Below are 23,692 nucleotides of genomic sequence, written 5' to 3' on the forward strand. Positions count from 1 at the left end.
GAGATGGATCTACCAACGAGGCAGTTCTTAAAGTTCAGTAAGCACTGTAGCATTAAAATGTTCAATACAAAAAAATGCCTGTTACAAGCTCTTGCAGTGTCTAATAATAATAATAATAATAATAATAATAATAATAATAATAATAATGTGGATTTAGCATAACAGCATAGTGAATCAGACTGCGGTCCGTATCATCTGATCCGAAAACAGTTGAACTCCACGTCTTCGTCATCTGAGCCTGAATCATTGATGACGCAAACAATTGTCTGAATCATGAAAAGCACAGAGAAACTACTTTAGGCAGCTTTTTCACGTGAGCCGCGATATTTCCCCTCAGGCATTATTTGCGCCTTGGTTATTAAAAACCGGAAATTAATGATGAAAATTTTACTTTAAGCTAAAAGTTTTGCGATCATTCAATCTGGTAATTCCATAAAAATACTACCATTTTTGTGTTTCTAGCCTCCAAATGTTGTAAACAACAGCAGACCAGCCCTGTTTCTGCTTCAATAGCCCTAACTGTTACAGCACCTTCCCAACGGAGGGGAGGATCAGGGCAAAGAGCGGCCCAACCCTATATTAGCAACAGGTCCAAATAAAGTGGCCAGGCAGCGTACACTGAAAACGAGTAAGTGTTGCACAGAAAGATAATGCAGGTACTGAAATTGGTGATTGAATCAACGCCCAGGGACCCTAAATACTGTAACTTGGGGGATCCTCGATTCATGAAACTACAACATGACAGGTTTCATTTGCCAGTTGTGCAGTGAAAGGTAGTTCTGCACACAGGGGAATTTTGGCTTCTTATAAATTTGAGTTCTGTCCTTCTTGCCTTCAAAGTTTTCTATTCAGTCTTTTTGGCTGAAGCATCTGCTGTTCCTTTGGACAGGGTGCTACTGCTGCCCTCCAAAGATGGACAGGGTGCTACTGCTGCCCTCCAAAAGATGGACTGGGTGCTACTACTGCCCTCCAAAAAGATGGACAGGGTGCTACTGCTGCCCTCCAAAAAGATGGACAGGGTGCTACTGCTGCCCTCCAAAAGATGGACTGGGTGCTACTACTGCCCTCCAAAAGATGGTCAGGGTGCTACTGCTGCCCTCCAAAAGATGGACAGGGTGCTACTGCTGCCCTCCAAAAGATGGACAGGGTGCTACTGCAGCAAAAGATAATATTTAAAAGAAAAGAGCTGAAGAGAGAGACTTAGATTTGCTGTCTGGCAACGCAGAGGAGCATTGGGCACAGGCCAACATCTGGCTTTGATATAATTTACAAACCTCTTTGTGTGTGATCCCGGGAGCCCGGGAGCGTCTGGGAAGAGGAGGAGTTTTCCAGGGGAGGGGAGGCTGCTCGAACCAGCAGGCCTAACCACAACAGAGGCACTACGAGGCTCTGCACGCGACAAGGTAGCGGGGAGGCCCTGTCTGGGCAAACTAGGGCCGAATTGAACAACACACTGGGCTTCATTTTCAAAGCTCTCCAAAAAAGGTTTCCATACAATAAATAAACAATGCAGATATTTAATTTAGGGGGTGAATCAAACTGTTTATTACATTTAATTTGATATACAAATGCCAACTTTCAAGACCTCAAAAGTCTCACCTTCCCATGCAAGTGGAAATTTATAGAACCAGTATTATTTTATTGTTCCATATATCTGACAATTCTTCTGATGTGTGAATGTAAACAAAAACACCAGTTTCTATTAATTTCCTCATACTTGAGGAAGAGACTTTTGAGGTCCTGAAAGCCAGTGTTTGTACATCACAATAAATCTAATAATAAATAAGGAGCTGAAGGGATCAAACAGTTGACCATGTATCATTAAAGAATATGTTTTTTATGGTTATTAAAAATCATTAAGCTTGTTTAACTGTACCATACATATAGCAAACACATCCTAGTGTACTGACAAGTATGTAATATGCTAATGTTGACTGCAGTTGAGGGTACCCCACTTGAGTTTCCTATGTGCAGCATTGAATTAAACTGTAAGGCTTAGGGGGATCCTATTACCTGTAACAAAGGAAGTGGCTGAATTTAAAGCAAGAAAAACTGGTCTCCCCTGTGACCTCAGCTTGTGATGAAGTTGTTAGTTCACTATCTCTGAAATATCACAATATCATACTTTAGCAACATTACAAACAATGTTGCCAGACCATCGGACATCAATGGCTTGTCTTATCGCTGTGCACGCCCATGAATAAATTTGCTATTAACAAAATATCCATAGGAATATACTTCTCCCCTAGCTCATTTGAAGGGTGTGTACGGCAAGGACGGTCATCTATTACTTTTTACAAGGCATTACGGAGAGCATCCCTTCAGGCAGGTGAGCTGTACTATATAGTGAAGTGCATTCTTCAGGCCTGGTGTTTTGCTAAATCTTTTTGAAATTCCTGTATTCAAATATCCTCACCTATATCAACAATTTGATGAAAATGTACTCCCATCTTACAATATTTGGTGAAGTACAAGATTTTGTAAAATAATGTGTTTTGAATAATAATACAACATATTTGTGTTGAAGTATTTCACACATCTGAGATGTATCTGGGAGCCTGTGATGGGGTACACCCTGTCCCTGTGTTATTTTGTATTATTATTGTTTTACGGCATGGTTTGGTGTGTTAAAAAAACACAATGGTTTTGTTATTTTTGTTTTACAGCCTGGATGGGGTTAAAATGCCCGATCCAGATAAAATCGTGAGAATGCGTGGTCAACAGCGAGTGATCATTGACAAGCTGTCTGTTGACCATGCATACGAGAAACCCTGTGCTGAATGTGGCAGGATAAACTAGGTGATTAATAGCCAGTTAATCCCTTGGCCCCAATATAAAAACAAGCAGCTTTGGCTGACCAGGGAACTAGACGAGAGTTGTGAGATAAAAAGAAAAGCTAAAATCCAAGCAACAATTGCCACCTGTGCTGGTTTTACACCAGCACGATACTTGTTTGTTCCATGTCTGTTTTGTTTTGGCCACCGTGCCGTTTTGTTTGTAAAGTGTTTCTGTTTTGTTTAAACCTTTTATTTATAATTAAACATGCGCTTCCACACCCCCGTACTGTGTCCGTCTCCTCCATGGTCTGACACCACCAGCAAGCCATCTTGTCGCAGAGCTAAACTAAGGTTTTAAAGTAAAATACTCAAACTTAACTCCAAGTGTTTTATACCGGCTGGTTTACAAAATCATTTTTCCAGGAAATGTTTTCCTGAACGCTCCCAAAACCTCACTGTGGCTTGATTCAGACAGAACGACAAATAACCACACTGCAGAAACATTTCCAGGAGCTTTTAGTCAATTAAGTTAAAAATCAACAGTATACAGCTCAATTAAAATAGCTTCTGGCTTCGTCCATCCTGTCAGCAGTATGATAGAAATAGAACAGTCCTCAACTTTGAACTTCTCTCCAAATATTGAGGGAGATCACCGTAAACAAGTGCATGTGCTTATGTAATAGGAGTGTGCTTATACACAGGATACTGTAAGAACACAGGCTTGTATGCAAGTCTATTTTAGAAAGGAGCTGAAGAGAAAAAACTAAAATCACAAGTGCTTATATATGAAACCAAAACGATAACTGCATTTTCTCAGAGAACAGCGTGTAACCAAGGATAAGCCCATGCACTTGTTTTTACCATCATACGGTTATAGAACACACACTGACTGGTGTTCAGTATGATCCGTCACCATTAATGAAGAGCAGTTATCCTTCCCACTTCTGCATTACTAGAAAATGGATAGTCATTTGGGTTTACGGTGGCCACCAAAGAGATAGCCAAGGCTTTAAAATGAATGCATTTACCTCCTACTAACCCAAGCAGTGTCATTGCCTTGTTGAAGATGGCTTGAATTTTGAGATATAAGAAAGTTGCTGCTGCTTCCTGGTACTGAAATCACTGTGCTGTCAACAAACTACAAGCAGACCATGTGATCTACAGCAGAGGTTTACCTATAGCGCTGTATTTGAAATACTCGCATATCATCAATTAATTTAAAAAAGGGGGAACAGAAATAATGTTAATATCGCTAATACGAGGTAGGAAACTTGAATTTAAAGTGTTCAATAGCACTGTATCTAACCAAGCAGTGTCAAAATTCGCTTTTGTTCAATGATGGTTTACACAAAAATAAGGACTGTGTTTGGCTTTGTTCGCTGTGCAAGTCTGCCATCTGCAGGTGAAACAAACTGCAGTGACAAAATTGACCCACCCCTCCTCCCTCCTCCCTCAAAACAAACTGTGATCTTAGTACTAAGACGAGTATGTATTTTTAATGGAAAGTCATTTTTAAAGGGACTCCAAAAGAGATTAAAATTGCTTCCCTTAAAGAGTGTATTTATGTTCCTGCCACACTATGTTTAGAATCCTACTGGATCCAATCGACAGTGTTTGTTTGCCTGTGACTGCATGCAGCTGTAGCATTTAAAAATACATAAGGGGCAAATGCTATCACAATCCACATGAAGTTGTACACTGACTGCTCCTCAAACTGAAAGTCATGACAGATGCTGGTTTCAATCAATATGCTGGTTATAATAAATATAAACACTGTCTGTCCACTTTATTAGGACCTGTACCTAATATTGAGTTGGGCCATTATCTGTCCCAATCACTGCCTTAACATGACATAGACTCCACAAGGTGGGAAGGGATCCATTCAGCCATTATTATTTTAAATTGTTGCAAAGAGCTAGGAACAGGATCTTGATGAGGATTGTTCAAGTTCATCTCAAACATGCCAAGGACTTGAGGAGGCTCAGAAGCATTTAAACTAGAAATCAACAAAAAAAAAAAAGAAGGGAGACTACATCAAAACAGGGCAACAACTCAGGTAAGACAGCCATTAAATGTATTTATCTAAATGCTAGAAGTCTCAGAAACAAACTGTTAGAACTTGAAGCTACTGCACTAACAAGTAACTACGATGTGATAGGTGTTACAGAAACTTGGTTATCCGAGAGTGATGGAGACAAATATAATATTAGTGGGAATACACTGTATAGGAAAGACAGGCAGGACAAAAGAGGCAGAGTGGTAGCGCTATACATCACAAATAGTCTTGAAGTCCAGGTGTTAAATCTGGAAGAAAAAAACAACGTAGAATCAATATGGGTCAGAACAACTGACACAAATTCAAAGGGCATAATAATAGGGGCATGCTATAGACCGCCAAATTCAGGCACCAAGCAAAATAACCTGTTATATAATGACATTAGAAATGCGTGCAGCAAAGGAGAAGCCATATTAAAAGGGAGTGGTTAACATGTGGAAAACAAAGTGCTGATTAGAGGAGAAACCTCAAAATGGAGTGAGGTAACCAGTGGAGTACCACGGGGATCAGTATTAGGTCCTCTGCTGTTACTAATCTACATTAATGATTTAGATTCTGGTATAGTAAGCAAACTTGTTAAATTTGCAGAGGACACAAAAATAGGAGGAGTGGCAAACACTGTTGCAACAGCAAAGGTCATTCAAAATAATTTAGACAGCATTCAGAACTGGGCAGACACATGGCAAATGACACTTAATGACAGAAAATGACAGAAAAGTGTAAGGTACTGCACGCAGGCAATAAAAATGGGCATTATAAATATCATATGGGAGACACTGAAATTGAAGAAGGAATCTATGAAAAAGACCTAGGAGTTTATGATTACTCAGAAATGTCTTCATCTAGACAATGTGGGGAAGCTATAAAAAAGGCCAACAAGATAGTCGTATGTATTGTGAAAAGCGCTGAATTTAAAATCAAGGGAAGTAATGTTAAAACTTCACAAAGCATTAGTAAGACCTCATCTGGAATATTGTGTTCAGTTCTTGTCACCTCGCTACAAAAAGGATATTGCTGCTCTAGAAAGAGTGCAAAGAAGAGCAACCAGAATTATTCAGGGTTTAAAAGGCATGTCATATGCAGACAGGCTAAAAGAATTTAATCTATTCAGTCTTGAACAAAGACGACTACGCGGCTATCTCATTCAAGCATTCAAAATTCTAAAAGGTATTGACAATGTCGACCTAGGGGACTTTTTTGACCTGAAAAAAGAAACAAGGACCAGGGGTCATAAATGGATATTAGATAAAGGGGCATTCAGAACAGAAAATAGGAGGCACTTTTTTACACACAGAATTGTGAGGGTCTGGAACCAACTCCCCAAGAATGGTGTTGAAGCTGACACACTGGGATCCTTCAAAAAGCTTCTTGATGAGATTCTGGGATTAATAAGCTGCTAACAACCAAATGAGCATGATGGGCCGAATGGCCTCCTCTCATTTGTAAACTTTCTTATGTTCTTATGCTCAATTGGATTGAGATCCGGGGCTTGTGGTGGCCATGGAAGGTGCCTGAAGTCTCTGTCATGGGCTCTAAACAGTTTGCACAGCACTCGGACATGGTGGAGGGGTGCATTATCGTCTTGAAAGTAGCCATTGTCATTAGGGTACGAGTGCAGCACTGTCAGGTGGACTTAAGTAAACTAAGGCATTTGTTTGCCCTTCCAGAGTAATCAAGGGGACCAGGCTATCTCAGGAGAACATGCCCCACACAAGAGGGGTCAAAATTATGGGGTCACCAGCCTTGAAACAAAATGACCAGGGGTGGGACATGAATTGTCCCTTTTATCCCTTACTAAATATCTTACTTAGTAAATATCCTGGGATCCCTGAACAGCTATCATCCCCTCTTTAAATAACTTTAATTAAAAATCAGTCCTACAGGTGCTGTGGTACCCATAACAATCAATGTTTCTACCAATGCAGAATGACTGTGTGGGACAATTGTTCTTTATTTTACCCCTGCCATGGTGACTGCAGAGAATGATAGCACATTGAATTCTGTACAAGCAAGGAACCAAAATATTTGAGGGTAGTAAATAAGCAGGAAGAAAATTGATTTTAAAGCCTCTGTTAGCACTATGTTAAAGAGGAGACCACTAACAGTGTTGGTGCTTCTAAGATATAAAGGGAGGGATTTTAAAACCTTGGTCAGCAATCCATTAATAGTGGACCGGTGGTAAGGTTTCTCAAGAACAAGATGTAAGAAAATGGATTTTGAAGCCTTTAGCACTCTTTAAACCTCACATTAGATCAGTAGTACTGTGGGGATTAGTAGCAGTAATCTCACATGAGGCAGCTCCCAACATTGACACGCCATTACCAGGTATTCTACATATATGCAGGACAGAAGAAACAAATGAAGAATAAAATGGAATTCACAAACATAAACAAAGTACTGTAAAGTCAGAAATATTTTTTCGCGTTAAAAAAAAAAAAAAAAAACTCAATACACTTCGTATATTGCAACAGGTCGCCAACATTTCTGGAGCAAAATAGGTTTTATGGGTGTGATTCGCCAAATATTTTGGTCTCAAATATTTATGGCTTACAGTAATGCAATCTGAGGCGAAATAAGGAAGGGGTGAGAGAGTTTCAGAATTGGTCTCATTAGAGCCATTCAAACTAATCTTAATAATCCTTTAGGTGCCTAGGACTACCCCCCCCCCCCCTTCCTGTACTCCCCCAGCAAAGAAAAGAAAGGAAAGTGGGGGGGCCTCTATTTAAATACTTAATGAGAGCCATTTACTTCAGTTACCCTCGGCAACCAAAGTGGTGAAAGGAAAAATTCCCATGCCATTCTCTGTTTGTGTGTGTGTGTGTATTATTCATTTTCTCTTTCTCTGTGCCTGGAGAGTTGTCAGGTATAGAACTGGCTTGTGAAAAAAAAAAAAAAAAAAAACACTTTTTGCTGCTTTGTTTTAACTCTTTTCTTTTTAATTTATGCAGCATCCTGTCCTTGCATAGCTAATGCAGGAGAGAGAAGAGGGTGAGTGAGATCAGAGGATGAAGAAGGGAGTACAAGAGGGAGAGAGAGGGGGTGGAGGAGGGAATGCAAGAGTGAGAGAGAGAGAGAGAGAGAGAGAGAGAGAGAGAGAGAGAGAGAGAGGGGAGGCAGCACAAGTGACAGAGAGAGAGGGGAGAGTCAGAGGGTAGAGGGGAGTGCAAGAGGGAGAGAAAGAGAGAGAGAGAGGGAGAGGCAGAGGGTGGAGGGAATGCAACAGAGAGACAGAGGGTGGAGGAGGGAGTGCAAGAGAGAGAGAGGGAAAGGGTGGAAGAGAGTGCAAGAGTGAAAGAGAGAGGCAGAGGGTGGAGGAGGGAGAGAGGAGGAAGAGGGAGAGAGGCAGAGGGTGGATGAGGGTGTGCAAGACTAAGAGAGATAGAGAGGAGGAAGAGGGAGAGAGAAAAAGGGGGGATGCAAGAGTGAGAAGAGACAAAAATAGACAGGAGAGGTGGGAAGGGAAAGAGAGGGTAGAGGGTGAGAGGCAGTAGAAAAATGAACTGAGAATGTGAGAGGAAAGAGGGATGGGAAAGGGGGGAAAAAAAAGAACGAAGGAAGAAAATGAGAGGTTTATTACAACATTTATAGCAAAGGTTTAAATAAATGCAAATGACCATTTATTATAATTATGACACGCACATATCATCTCATACAGAGTACGTGTTTACAGCAGAACAGTGCTCCCACCGCTACGCTAAACTTGCCACCCTATTAAAGTGTCCAAAAATTATGCTGAATTTTACACTACACTATAACATACACTGTATAGCCCTTGTGGGTTAGTTTTTGGCTGTGGTAGTTCAAACTCACTGCTGTGGGACATATACCAAGACAGCTCTACTGCCATTGCAGTTGAGAAGTGTGTTTTGCTTCCCTGCTTCAAAAAATGTAGAGAAGGTGACAGTCCAAGATACAGGTTAGCAAGCTAATGAGATGCATCATTTAAGGATTCTAAGAGAGAAAATCTGCGTCAAAAGAACAAAGCCAGGACTGACAGCTTTAATCAGTTGCCATTTAATATTCAAAATGCAGCTTCACCGAGTTCATTTAAAAATCATTTCACTGCTCAAAAGTAATCATTCACTAATGAGTTTTTGTGAATGTAATGGAAATGGAAAATTGAATTGTCAGTTCTCTTTCCCTGTCCTTGTAGCTAGCTGAACTACACTGTCTGGCTACTTCATTAGGACCTATCTTGTGGGGCATGTTCTCCTGGTATCCCCCGGGCCCCTTGATTACTCTAGAAGGCCAGAGTTTACTTACACAACAGTTCCTCTATTGGTACCTTGATGGTGAAGGCGATTTCAAAATGATAATGCACCCATCCACCGTGCCAGAGCTGTGTGTGAACGGTTTGAGGAGCATGAGAGACTTCTGTGGCCTGTATAAAGCTCTCAAACATGTCTTCTTTCGAAGTGCAGTTGGTACACTAACCATTAACCTGTCTCCCTGAAACTCCCAGTGGATGGAAGAAATACCCCATTTGTTCAATGTGGTATTTCCGACTGATGTATTTCCTACTAGGAAGTGTTGCAGGGGGGCAGATTAATGGTTACACTCTGGTGTACTAGCTTGTAAAGTATTTTGGTCAAGTGGCTATTGCAGGTGACAGGAAACAGTCAGAAGTCAAAGTTAAATGCCAACAGTGAGCTTTTATTGAGGTCACAGGTGAAAAAACACTAATAAATTAACAAAAACAAATCCACAAGCTTGTATAACACAGACATGAACCACCAAGTACAAAACTATTTAGTCACTCCAGTCTCACTGGTCTCAAATCTAGTCCCCTAAAATGAGCTCTCCACAGGTACTTGTACCCTCCCTTATCACTAATCCACTACACCTTAATTAAAAGTATAATTTCATAAATGTTACAGTATCTGCATTTAACTGACTCACACTTATTAAAATGTTAGGGTAATTTCCCTTGGTTTAAACATTACATACCCATTCTCGCCAGTTAAGCATACTACAGTTAAAACCCAACCAAAGGATATATCCCCATCCCCTTTTTTCACTCCATCACACAGCTGTACTGTTGTGCTTTAAACTTCTGAGTTTTTAATTAATCAATATCAATTATTCAAAACACATTGCTACATGCTACAAGTTTGATATAGGAACAAGATGGCTCATAAGTTGTATACATTTAAGAATAAAATATTTTTCAGACATTTAACTGACATATATAATAAATCTGTATATGAAATCTACCAAGCACGATATATAGCAATTCCTGAATCAAATCTCAATTTTTGAGATTTATAGACAGTTACTTTGTGTGAAGGTGTCTCTTACTGTATATGTATATTTCACAAAGTTTGAACAGCGAAACTACGCAACACTACAATAAGAGATTCCCTACACACAATGTAATAACTTATAGCACAGCTTCTAGCAATGCTAAGTACCAGTAACGTCAGTTTACTGTTTAAAAAACAACAGCCGCAGTTTGAAAACAGCTCCAAGCTCTGTGTTGAAATTCCCGTTTCCTCTCTAAGCACTGTGGACCTCAAACGGGGACAGACTGCCATCTGGTGTCTAAAGCAGCACATTACAACCACTACAACTAATGAAGCGACATCAATTGTAGTCTGTGGCATAAATGAGCAGACAGTTGCCCTCAGTTTTTTTTACAACATATAGTTCAATGTCTTTTCTCTAGCCTTTCTGCATTAAGTCACAATACTATCTCTTGACTGTTTGCTGTAGGATGCAATATTTGTATTAGCCTAAAATATCTTGACAGGATGCTCAATTGACACTTTCATTTAATTTGCACATGTTAATCTACACTGGGTTAGGCATGCCCTCAAAACACTTTCTCTCCTTGTTATTTTAACTATTTACTTTGTTTATCAATATTGTTTTTGTTTTTTTTTGGAGGGGGGGGTTTAGCGATTGTGTAAGGTCTCAAATGTGCAGTTCCAAACATGTATTTTCATTATAAAGCATGGTACCTGTTACTACCTCCGGTTAAAGAAAGTCCTCTTTCCACGTCTTATTCTCAGGAAATCTGTTAAACTTTTTGGCTGAAAGCATCCCAGTCAATAGGGGAAGCAGCTGCTTGATTACTCAAGGTGAAATGAACCAAAAAGTGCAACACTACCTGAACTACTGGTTTTCAAACATATTTATTTAACCTAGAGTAGTACAGGCTATCATGTTTTAAATACATGTTAACTACACGTGTTTCTGTCAAAACGGCACATGGGAGACCTATACACAGTAACAAAAGTAAGTGCAGGACAGAGAATTGGATATTCCAAATAATACAAAATATTACTGTAAAAAATTAAAATAAATGTTGTCTATTGAAGCAGGGCAAAAAACAACCCTCTTGAGCCCTTTTTCGACGGCTTCCTTCCTAAATTTCCAGATCATCCCAATCACGCTCTGTGTCCCAGTAACTGACATCAGCTGTGGAGTCATCTATTGATAATTGCCAGTATAATTGTAATGGATATTTTAATTACAATCCAATACGTTCAATATACCTAATTTAAGGTCTCAATTGTACAATCATTTTCCAATTAACCAGTAAAAAAAGAGAGAAGAAAGAGACTGAACGATTTGAGTTGAGTGTAAACAAAATGTCATTTAAATTTCCCTGAGCTGGCTTATATATTCAACTCTCTGCTGCTGCTCAGGCTAGAAGCGGTTGGCTTTTTAATTCACATTGTTGGCAGAAAGCTTCCAGGAGAGAGGAAGCTTGTCCCTACAGCTAACACAAACTTAGGGAATGTAAACATACTGGCAAACCAACGAATACGGATTACTTCCCATTTCACATAAATATGCAATTCTCAGAATTTAAAAAAAAAAAACCAGGACACAGCTTTGAATGTAACTGAAGTTTTAAAAAAATACACTTTTCCTGTATATACCTACAAAATAAATGGGCCGCTTCTGTGAAATCTCAGAGAGAAACAGCATGACACAAGCACTACATCAAAACGGAGGGTGTTCTAATACACTTGCACACTAGTGTATGTATTTCAAAAAATTTTTGATACAATAACTCTGCAGCATTTCTTACCTCATCTCCCTTATGCAACACCTCAAGGGCTGCACCACCACAATTGAATAGGCGCCACACAAAAAACAAAAAGCCTAAATCCTACTGCTTAAAGAGGGTCAGCTACCTACCTCACCAGGTAGATTAACCCCTCGAACCATTACAGGATGCTTTAGCACAAACAAGGCTTTTAAACTCCTCTCCTGTAGACAAGCTGCTAAGCTTAGACTCTACCTTGTCTGCATGCCTGCGATACCTAACAGCATTAGAGGCGCCATTCCAAAGAAAAGGAAGAAAAGCACACACAATGAGAAAACACCTCGAGGTCAGATGTAAACAAGATTTATCCAGGCGAACTGATCCTAGCCCTTTGAAAAGGCGTTGAGATGGTTAAGCCTTCCTCCCTGTCTTCATATACAGATCTGGTGTGGAGATCTTTATAAAGAGGAATGCCACGGCTTAAAGTTTTTAGGACCTGTCCCTGCACTCACACACCCATTGTTAAGGAACTGTTAGGAACAGAGGTGCAACAATTATTTCGATTAATCTGTCAAACAAATAGCTCTCGAGCCACACTCGCTGAGCTCCCCGATATGGCTCTTTTGAGGCTGTGACATGGAAAAGACTGCAAGGATTAGTCTTTCCTAGAAGCAAGAACAGTCAAAATGCTAAAACAGGACACATCTTTAATGAGAACTAGCACCAAGGTTTCAATTATTTTTGAAGTAAGTGGCATTTACAAGGTAGTAGAGGGCACCAATGTCATCGAGGCGCATTGTGGCCGAGGTGGGGGTGACCACCCCCCCACTGGGAAAATCTTGAAAAAAGAGATAATGGTGCATTCTCGCACATTTTTGCATGGTTAAGCAGGTGCTAGAATTGTAATGGTCTGCTTGTACTGTCTGACAAAGTACTCCATCAGTGCAATGAAGGAGTTTTATTTCAGCACTGCTCATAGCAAGGCAAGATCAACAAGAAGAAACATAGACTTTAGGATCATCAAGGCCCCTGCAATACAAGACTGGCTGAAAAAATATCTAGTATTTGCTAAGAAAATCAATGAAACACTCTGATACAAAATATTGTTTTTCATTCAACTTAAATATACCTCGACTGCTTTAAAATCACACAAGTTATACAGAACAGTGTGCAATACTTTGCGAGCACCCCACTAAAAATTACCTTAGGACGCTATAAACAAACTGGAATGTAAGCAAAGTCTGCATTCTAAAGAGTGCACAGATAGCTGAACTATAAGAATGCAGTAAACATCCATATATAATCAACAGTAGTTTAAATATTGTCTCAGAGATTATCCTTTCTATGTCATTTATTATCTTGATACTCTCTTGTTGCATATTGTAATGGGTAACTTGACTTAATATTTATTTGGCTGTTGCCTTTATCCAAGGCGACCCATCTATTTGATTATTTATTTATTTATTTATGTATTTATTTATTTAGCTTCAGTCTCAAATAACTCAAGACATTTCAATACATAGGCAATAATATTTGTAATGTTGGATTTACACAACACACAGGGAATTAAAGCTTAGGCTATTTGAATAGTAACGGAAGAAAAAAGTGAAACACGACTTATACTGTATAGAGAGCAAGTAGCTGAAGCTGCTTCTAAAACAAAATAAATCTATACTGTTAACAGTAAAAATAAATAAATAAAATAAATAAATAAATAAAATCAATTTAAAAATTGAAAATTGAGAACCCTGTCCCAACCTTACAAAAGACTCCAACAACGATTGGTGTCAAATGCATCTTATCTTTCATAATAATAAATCAAAAGCAATATTTATAACAAATGTGAATTTATATATATAAATGTGAATTTATATATTTATATACATACATTTGTCCATCTGTATGTCACTTACATTGTTACATTTATCTTGAGAACACACACTGTAAACCAGGCATTTTAACACACTTTCCCATTATACTAACATCGTATTTGCTTCATAACATCTTGGTCTTGTTATTGCCATCCTTATTCTCTGCTATTCTGTACACACTGTTGATATACATCATAAGCATCAGCTTTCCCATCATACTAACTGGAAATTATTTTGGTATACCACGCTAACATGCAATATCTAAAATTACTATTTGCCAATCCCCGCAAATGTTGTGGACAAAAGTGCATTTCCTCATTGAGGTGTTGGAACACTGCTCTTGCCTGCCTCCTGCTGGTAGCAGACAGCCAGGCAATGGTCCAGTGATCCCAGAGCTCTCTTTACCAGTATGGGAAAACCTCTGACTGGGGTCCATTTTCAACAGTCCACTTTAAAACAAGGTAGCATTTAAAACACATACAGATCCATTATACGGAAGAGACTTCAGCTTGTTCAGCCGATATGTGCTTAAAGGCAAATAAACTGCCAAAAGCAGTAAACGTCAGCTACTGCTACGTCATCACTCCAGTGTTTTGTAATTCTCTAAATCTAAAACTCTTGTTTTATAGCAGATTGCTACCTGCCTGTATAAAAAAAATGTGTTCCCCTTTCCTGACTGCATATTTTAATTAAAGAGCAAATAGTTTTACATTTCATTTCCTTTTAAATGTGTTTTTTATTACAATTACTCAAGTGTTCTTCTGCCACAGAGTAGCTGTACTGTAGGCTAGATCAAACCAAAGCGTCTATGTAGAGGAGCTAGCGCCATCTAGTGATGTACTATCAAGTTTGTTTTTCTGGCAAAACACAGCTCTGCACTAGATGGTTCTGGTGCTTCCTACTAAAAAGGACCCTTTGGCTGATCTAGCCTTCATTACATATGTCTATGGCAGGCAACCACGACTGAAAAGCAGTTGCCGAACTCTTAGTCAAAACACCTTAACACAGACTTAACAAAAAAATAAAAACACAGTACAGTGCTCTGTCTTTACTTCCCTTTCTGACGTACACATAAAAAACGACAAATACTGAGCTACCGAATGCATTGAGGGAGCATTGTAAAAAGGGAAGGGGACAGTTCCAAAAAACAGGAGATGGAGTCTGAAGTTATTTACCGTTTGGTTTGTCTCTTTTTAGTTTGAACTCTTTCATAACTTTGCAAAAAGACAACACTATGAATGAGAAACCTTGTTGTGCATACACTGGGTGACATTCCATTATCAATTTACTGCAGATTCTCAATTGAAGTTAAACACATTCAAAAGAACTGCCTCATCAGCACAACAAAATGGGCTAATGTTGCCAGTGCTAGAGAGATATGAAATTCATTTTAAAAGTGCATTCATTTAAAAGAAATGTCCTTACTTTACCAGTGTATAACATCTTTAACTACATTATTTTTTAAGCTCCCAGACTTTGGATTGAATTCAACCGAGAATGGGCAAGTCCAAGATTCATATCTTTAGGAGTAGACTCCTCTTAATTAAAAAAATATTTAACAGGGTTTAGGAAGTTAATTATAGGAGAGAAAAAAATGAATCAATTAAATACTAAATTATTTAATAAGGTATTTTGTGGTTTATAATAGAAAATAAATATGCAGGGCTTGTGAGCAGTTTGTTACTGGGAACAAGACAATGGGTTTTGGTTTTTAGCAATCCAAGCTGTAAAGCAGTCTACCCTTGACCTAGCAGTGGGTTTATTATCCTGAAAATGGGTGTAGTTTGTAACCAGCCAGTTGTCATGGCAGCAATGTGATAAGGATTCCAGTACAAAGGGCACAGGAGGATTAATAAAAGTACAGAAGGTGGCTTCTGTGTTGCAAGAAGCAGACATTCATAATGATCTCCAGTCTTGACAGCTGTAATAACTGTTAATTCTAAAAGAACGCTTTACAGCAGAAATAGATTGCATCTCATGATTAATTGCTCACTCACTCTTAAAGGGATACATGTTCTGAATATTTATATTTTAACCAGGCTTACAAACTCATTTTTAAATCATAGGGACTGCTTCTGAAAAAAGACTGAAGTGAGGTGGTTTGAACCGCTAGTAACTGTGGCTACTGCGAGTTCAAAAAAGGTCTCTACATACAACTCACCTGTCAGAAGTGAAGAGCACTGTGCTGCCTTCCCCATACTGCCTTGTAAAAAGTATTAAATGACCACATTGTACCTTCAAATTAGTTAGGGGAGCTACAGTATATTCTTATTGGGAACTTATTTATAGAAACTGTTGAACACTACTGAGTGTTTTATAGTTTTGGATTACCTAGGTACCCAAGTAAGGAAACGCTGCGCAAATACCAAGCTGTGACGAATAAAAAGTTCTTACCCCAAAGCAGAGCTGACTCATACCGTACAAAATTATCCCCATCTATCTGGAGACCCAGCCAATGCTGTAAGGTGTATGAAGAAAAGAAGGAGACAAGCTGAAGAGTCCCTCAAACAGAGATGAGGAGGTCGAACCCTATTCCAGAGAGCGTCAAGGAGCTTCCCAATACTGTGGCCTGGATGGTTCTGTAAATCCAACTACAGTATCCCCTGCATCTTCATGGAACTCTCATCGCATCAAAGTATTGTACGATTTATTCCACAATTCAAGTGGGTTCACAAAGAGGGCCACACCATTGCAGTCTGGAATTCGATTAGCAGTGGTCTAGAATTGCTAAGCTGCACTGTTCATTTCATTCCGATTTGTAACCGAGTGGGGTGCTGCCAATGGTTTCCACAACCCCACTGGAAATGTACTCTATATCAAAATGGCTTCTCATCCTGGTTAAATAATTCAATGTCAAACATTCAGTGGACTAGAACAGCTAAGTTGTGCTTTTGTTAATTGATCATGATACACAACCTCTAATACAGTCTGATATCTAGCAGAGTCTTGAAAGAACAGCTAGTCGACCACAACAGATCTGCCCGATTTTAGTGCATCTTGAGATGAGACGCGTCTCTTCTGAACTTCCAAAATACAGTCCTGCACCTGCTGCTGTCCTATGTACCAGTTTTCTTGTTGCCAGGGTCTGTTTCAGTTTCATTCCCCTTTCGAGCTCAGGAAAGCCAGCCTTGCAATCAGAGAGACTTCAGCCCTGGCACACTCTGAGATCCTTGAAGCACTTGTGGGGCTTCCAGCTTCCAGATTAAGTACAGTAGCTGCTCACGGCTATATTCCACAGAAATGGGCTGGAATTCCTTGAAGTGCCAAGAACTGGAGTCTCTACTGGAGAATACTTGAAGGAGGCACTCACTCTCCTTCAATCAAATTATCGCTCATTATTGAAAAAATGTGTGGATGCAGATCTCCACAAATTCATTTGTTTGCACATTTGTGGTAGGTTTCTTCTCATCTCCCCTGCATCCAAAAACAAGAGGCAATGCTTCTGATGAATTATAACCCAGGAACTCTTAAATAATTAATAGGATGTGTTTCTATCGGAAAGTCCTTTGAGCACTGTGTGGCACTGTGATATAGGCGACAATAACCATTCAAAGTATACACTAGAAAATGCCAAGTTCTCTTACAAAACAGCCCACAGACACGTATAAATGCACACACTATTGAAACTGGGATAACCATCCCATTATTAGCCACTGGCAGGCATTGAACACGATAAACATACAATAAGCGCTGAGGCACCAATATCTTATGAAAATAAAAATCTGTAAGCCTTTAAAAGCTTGGCATCGGTTTCTTCGAATATTGGTTACAGCAGCAATAAAAGTCTGCCAGGGTGCATCTCAATTCACTTTGAAAAGGAAGAGGGCAGTTTTTAGTGACTCGTGATACTATAAGCACTGAAGCCATGCTCCCCCAACTCTACTCCATTCATCAAGTATCAGATTCCCAATTCTGGACAACTGAGCCCTAATTACAATGCCCTGCTACTAATGATGCAATGGGAGGAGGCTTGTGTTACAGTGTCCAGTGTCTCAAAACAATAGAAACCTTTACATTTTGAATTCGCTCCTTGCTAATGATCCCCGTGTTCGCCTTCTGCTATAGACTAAATTAAACAAAGAGCCAGAAAGAAGGCAGGTGAAAACTGAACCCACTGGGCTTGGCTGCAAGTACTTTCAGCCTGCTACAGCGACTATACGAGAACAGAAGAAAATTAAATGCTGGCTGGTGGTGACGTCAGGCCAGGAAGAAACACACAGCACTGCGAGTGAAATGAATGCGCTACTTGCGTATTTTAATAAATAAACTAATAAATAATAAATACAACAGCTGAACAAAACAAAACGGCACGTTGGCCAAAACAAACAAACAGTGGACAAACACTAAACAAACAAGTATCGTGCTGAGCTATGTCAGCACGAGTAGCAATTGTTTTAGTTTATAGATTCTACTCCTCTCTCTCTCCCGTCCTTTCGCCCTGAACACCCAACCGAGTGAGTGATTCGTGCACCTATATATACAGCTGTGCCCGGATTCAATTACTAATTAATCATTCACTTGAATCCCAGCACATGAACTCATTTGTGCAATACTAACACATTTTATCTGCATGTGAAGTGCAATCCCCGTGCCTAAATACTATACATTTTAAATCACCTGTGCTACATAACCCACACTCCGTGTGCTAGACAGAATTTACTGAACAATCACACTGCAGTATATTTTACATAAAATAAACAATATACACAGTAGAAACCAGGAACCATTACAAACAGCCAACACCATCAATTGCCTTTTTAAAGATGATGAATGGATGTCAATGAAACTCAACAGGAACTAAGCTCATACGTAACTGTGTGATTGTGTCTCTTCTTATCGTGAGGAAGTGCACATTGATGGACCTACTTTGAATGCTCATCATTACTCAAAATGTTGACTTTCTTGAAACGCCATTCACACCTTGGCATAGTTAATGTCTAATACATGCAAAATGAGCACACACACATTCCTCTTCACGGCACCATTGAGAGATCCGTCACACTTTACCACTTTCTAGTCAAAACGTTTGTCATTGATTTTGTTTCTTTTAGTATTTCTGAATTCATAACAAAACCTTCCAAAATAAAAGTAAAATCCCTGAAATCATAAAGCAGCCAAAATCAGAAGAAAACCCGTTGTTACTTACAAACTTCCTCTTGAGCTTTCCCTTGGCCCTCTCTGCCTTGTTTCCAGGATTTGGGGTCCCAAACTCCACCATGCCCAGGTTGTCATCCACGGAGATGCTCTTTTGCAGGTAGGGTCGTGAGCGGAAGTGAGAGAATGGAGACTGGGAGCGTGGACGAGGCTCAGCACGGCCTCTCTGTACCACTGAATGCTCTTCATCATCATCGTCGTCATCCTCTAGTCTCCACACTTCTCCTACGGACAGACAGACACTGCTTAAGAAATGCTCATTACAATCAGAACCTAAATAACGAACAGAAGCACGAGAGATGGCCATTTTGTCCATCAGTGCTCGTCCGGTTCCTGGTAGCTGATTGATCTCAAAATGTTGTCAAGTTGGGTCTTCGAGGATCCCAATGATTCAGCAGAACATGGCAATGTAACCCATTCTATATCCTCAGCACTCTCTATGTGAAGAATTGTTTCATGCCCTCTGTTCTAAGTCTATCTCCACTTAATTTCCAACTGCATCCTCCGGTCCTGGTTTCTGCCCTGCGTTTAGTATTGGTTTGGGATCTTTTCAAGTAATTTTGATGCTCTCAATCATATATGCTGAAGAATCTTTGTGCTAAAGAATTAGATTAATCAAAATTGGATAAGGGGATCTCTAGATAGGTAAACATATGACAAACAAATACACAGTCTTCATAAAATCTAAATTATGATCAATTGTGCTTAAGAATGTCCTTGGCAAGTAACAGCCCAAGTGTACAAGCAAATCTCTAGCTACATGTTTAACTTCTGGAATATGCATCCCCAGCACAGGACAATAAAGGAAAATATTGCTACCTGTGTGTCAATATAATGTAAGACATTGTTTGTTTTTTGGTTGTTACAATTTTAAATGATGGGAGAATACAGAAAAATACATTGTCTACAGGTTAATTGACACATTGCAACTGACATGCATACTATTGATTGACAAAAATTCGGCCTGAATTCGGTCAGTCACTTCTTTTCTGTAAAAATATTCTACGATGACACCAGTTGCCTAGCAACCAGAAGTCAAAGATGTTCTCTCCTCGTTTGAGATTTCTGGGGCGACAGCACAAAGACAGGGGTTTCAGGCACAGCGTTTCTTCATGCTTCACTGAAGCTCACCTCTGCGAGTGTCTGCTTAGGTGGGATGCAGTTGTGAAATGTTATTTGAATTTTCAGAAAGCTGCATTGACTTTTTGAGGTTGCTAAGCAACCCTTCCCACCACAGAACATTTAAAAGTAAAAAAAAAACAGAGCTCAGAAGAGTTAAAAGCCCAATTGAAGCCCAGCATTCTGCTTTTAAACTAGGTCTCGCTCTCTTTCAGACTATTTTTGACAAGACCCTTTTCCCTATCAAATCACTTTCTTTGCTGTGTTACGGGTATTAAGACTCCACCTGAGTAATTTAAGATGTTCGCATTATTAATTAAAAACTGTTAACGTATAAGTGTTCGTCAGCAACCTGTAATCAAGCTGAGTGTATTACTCTCTTTGCTTTGTCAGGTCTGTCACACAGAGAGTGCACGACAAAATACAAAAAAAACAAACAGATGAAAAGCTGATATTAATGTATTTAACCTGTTTTAATAAAACATATTGTGGTGTAAACGTCAAGAATGCTTTGTCATTGACATTCTGAGTGTGTGAGCTACACTCAGCAAAATTCTGAGTGTAGTTGCTGCTATTCGGTTCCAATGGGGACATATAATGTAAAACTCAATTTTGCTGCCTTTGTTTAATAACCTGATCAGCTTCTAGACTGCAGGTTTGTCTTTAGAGTGTATTCAACCAGAGTGGAAACTGTGCAAGACAGAGATGGAGAGACAGAGGGATTATTCTGATGGGGTGTTTTGAACTACAATCATACCAAAGCATGTATCACATTTTATTTAAAACACTCCTATTTGTATTACTTTTCATTCAGATTGATCTAAAAATGCATTCAGCCAAAGAATGGAGATAATGGTTATGCATTATTTTACAGAGAAAACAGGCTAACACTGATTGCTTTGGCAGTCATTTATGTAATGTACACCAACTATTCTTGCAGCTTTGGCAAATGTAAATTATGTACCTTCAAATTTAAATTGCCTTTTTTTTTAATGATGTTTGCAATCATTCAGAGTGGTTCTTATAGAGATGACTCAAAGACTGTGGTTTTTAATAAGACTGTGTATTTACTAGGAGTTCTGGAGCTGCTCTTAAGTCTCCTGCCGTAGACATACTGTATGTAGGCGAGATCATCCAAAGTGTCTTTATATAAGCAAGCTCCAGCACCATCTAGGGCACAGCAGTGTATTGCCTACAGGAAACCTGATCCAAAGTGGCTGCCTCTTACTTCTAACTTCAAGCAACTACAACTGAAGATACATTACAATGCAATAGATTTATCACATGGCAAAAAGCAGAGATTGAGAGCACAGAGTAGCAGAATTACCTGTATGCACACTGTGATCGGATTCCAGGTACCTATTTGAGGAACCAGTTCCCAGCCCCCAATATAGCCTACATTTAAAAGTGTTTCAGGCTGGAAGTGGGGTTTTAAGTGTGACCTGTTATCAGAGCAATACAAATCTAATAGAACAACTGATTTTGTATTACATAAAACAGAAGTGCATATTTCTATATTTTCTTTATTTTTATGTGCAGTGTGGCCACCAGTAAGTATTGGTAGCTGCACTCTGAGGCCACCAAAAAAAAGCTATTTGAGAAACATTGGTCTATAGCTATATTAAAAGCATATTCTATCAGATTGAAAAAATCTGAAAATGACATTATAAAAACTAGAACTTTCCGTTTTGTATAAATAATTAAATTATTTGCCGTGCTGACTAGCAAATCTGTTTTACATTTTTTTTTTCTGAAAATACTTCTCAAAGCTGCCAGAAAGTGTCTGGGGGATGAAAATCAAGGTATGGTGAAAAATCAATTGAGGAAAGTGTACAGTATGTGTAACACTAACATAATTCCATCACATTTCCTCTTACTCAGCTTTGAGAAGCCTTTTCATAAACTTTTTTTTTTTTTTCTGGAATAGTTCATGGTAATTAAATCTCAACAGAAACACAACAGAGAAGCAGACAACATATATTGCAGTGTCTGGAGTAGTGGTTAGGGCTCTGGACTCTTGACCGGAGGGTCGTGGGTTTAATCCCAGGTGGGGAACACTGCTGTTGTACCCTTGAGCAAGGTACTTTACCTAGATTGCTCCAGTAAAAACCCAACTGTATAAATGGTTAATTGTATGTAAAAAAAATAAATCATGCGATATCTTGTAACAATTGTAAGTCGCCCTGGATAAGGACGTCTGCTAAGAAATCAATAATAATAATAATAATAATATATTATTGTAGATAAATAATATGTACTAACTAACTAACTAACTAAATAAATAAATAAATAAATAAATAAATAAACAAACAAACAAACAAACAAACAGGGATATATGTTCTAATCCAAGGCTATCAATGTAGCATGGCCAGGTCCTGTTGTAGGTGAGTACCCAGGGTCTGGAAAGTATGGGGGTGATTTCACAGAATAATGCCTGTTACAATACCTTTTTGTATCATTTGTTCATAGCACCATTTTTTTTTTATAACATCACTGCTTTCTTGGGATATCTTGAAACAGAAGTCCCTCTCTACAGCATTGACTGCATAGTGTAATATTTCTCAATGCTTATCATTTAAGACTTTAGTGTTATAGTACAGTACATGACACAGTGATGCATGCAGAGGATGCAGCGCTTTCAGTATTTTCCGCTTCCTTGTTTACGGTGAATTGGTTATTACTTTTTAAAGTTTGTATTAAAAAATGAATCGTGTACGGATATCTATACATGTTAGAAGTACTTAATAATTGGCCCTCAAATTGTTTACGTGTAGGAAAAAAATAATAAATAACATTTATGCATGACATTCAAATAAAAAATAAAAAGTGAACTGTAACAATATATTTTAGGAACAAGAAAATGATGTTTTTACAACCTAAAATGGTGAAACGCCAGAAAACTAGCGCTCTTAACAACAAGAGTATCATCGCTCCTGTTCATCAGATCGGTCAGGCTGCCGCTGGTATTGTTCAAAGCTGAAGATTGTTAAAACACGGATAGTCAAAGGTGGGCATGCAGCTACCGGCACCAACTGTAAGGCACAAAAACCACGACCCACAAGCAGAGGAGAACTTGAAACATGCTGTAAATCAAGTACATCAAGTATAGAATCAAAATGCTATCCCTCTTCCTTCTCATAAGATCCGGTACCTTTTTGTTTTTACAAATGAACCCCTGTCAATGAGGATAAGCTCTGGATAATAACTTTATTATAATCATTTCACAGTCTGAATGGTTTTTTGTATTGGTTTAATGTCGGTTGAGGCCACTGACTTGGCTGTGGGATCTCCTGAGTGGATTCAGAGAGTTGCTAGCATAACTGGACGCTCTAAATTGAGGAGAAAAACATGGCAAAATAATTGAGCACACTAAAACGTTAAAATAAAAATAAAACCACTGCACTCTGGTAGAACCATAAAAAAAAAAAAGTATCCAGGATGTGCCTTCTCTTGTTCTCTTACAAACACATCTTTCAACTAAAATAGACCCAGCTTTTCAATTACCAGGCTTGTCAAAATGAAATGAAGTGCACCAAGCAATTACTCATCATCTTGATATCAGAAACTGAATTAGCACAATTAGTTCCTTGGCAACTGTTGATAAATCAGCATATTAAAAAAAATTACTGACTACAGATTCAATGTTCCAGTTAAGTGGAACTGAACACTGTAAATATTTAACTGATGAGACCGCGGAGAGAAAAAAGGAAATCAGACG

At 38.9% G+C, this 23,692-nt stretch overlaps 1 protein-coding gene across 4 annotated transcripts in view; it reads right to left on the reverse strand.

The window, feature by feature from the left end:
- Window positions 1–23,692, reverse strand: part of LOC117417832 (ankyrin repeat and fibronectin type-III domain-containing protein 1-like) — a 198,234-nt gene that overhangs the window by 125,798 nt on the left and 48,744 nt on the right. For all 4 annotated transcript variants that reach the window (XM_059035633.1, XM_059035632.1, XM_059035630.1 and 1 more), the window contains exon 4: window positions 18,848–19,080. In XM_059035633.1, the coding sequence (XP_058891616.1) occupies window positions 18,848–19,080 (233 nt within the window). The remainder of the gene's footprint in view (window positions 1–18,847; window positions 19,081–23,692) is intronic.

The sequence above is a fragment of the Acipenser ruthenus genome, chromosome 13 (assembly GCF_902713425.1).
Source record: "Acipenser ruthenus chromosome 13, fAciRut3.2 maternal haplotype, whole genome shotgun sequence".
Classification (NCBI taxonomy): Eukaryota; Metazoa; Chordata; class Actinopteri; order Acipenseriformes; family Acipenseridae; genus Acipenser; species Acipenser ruthenus.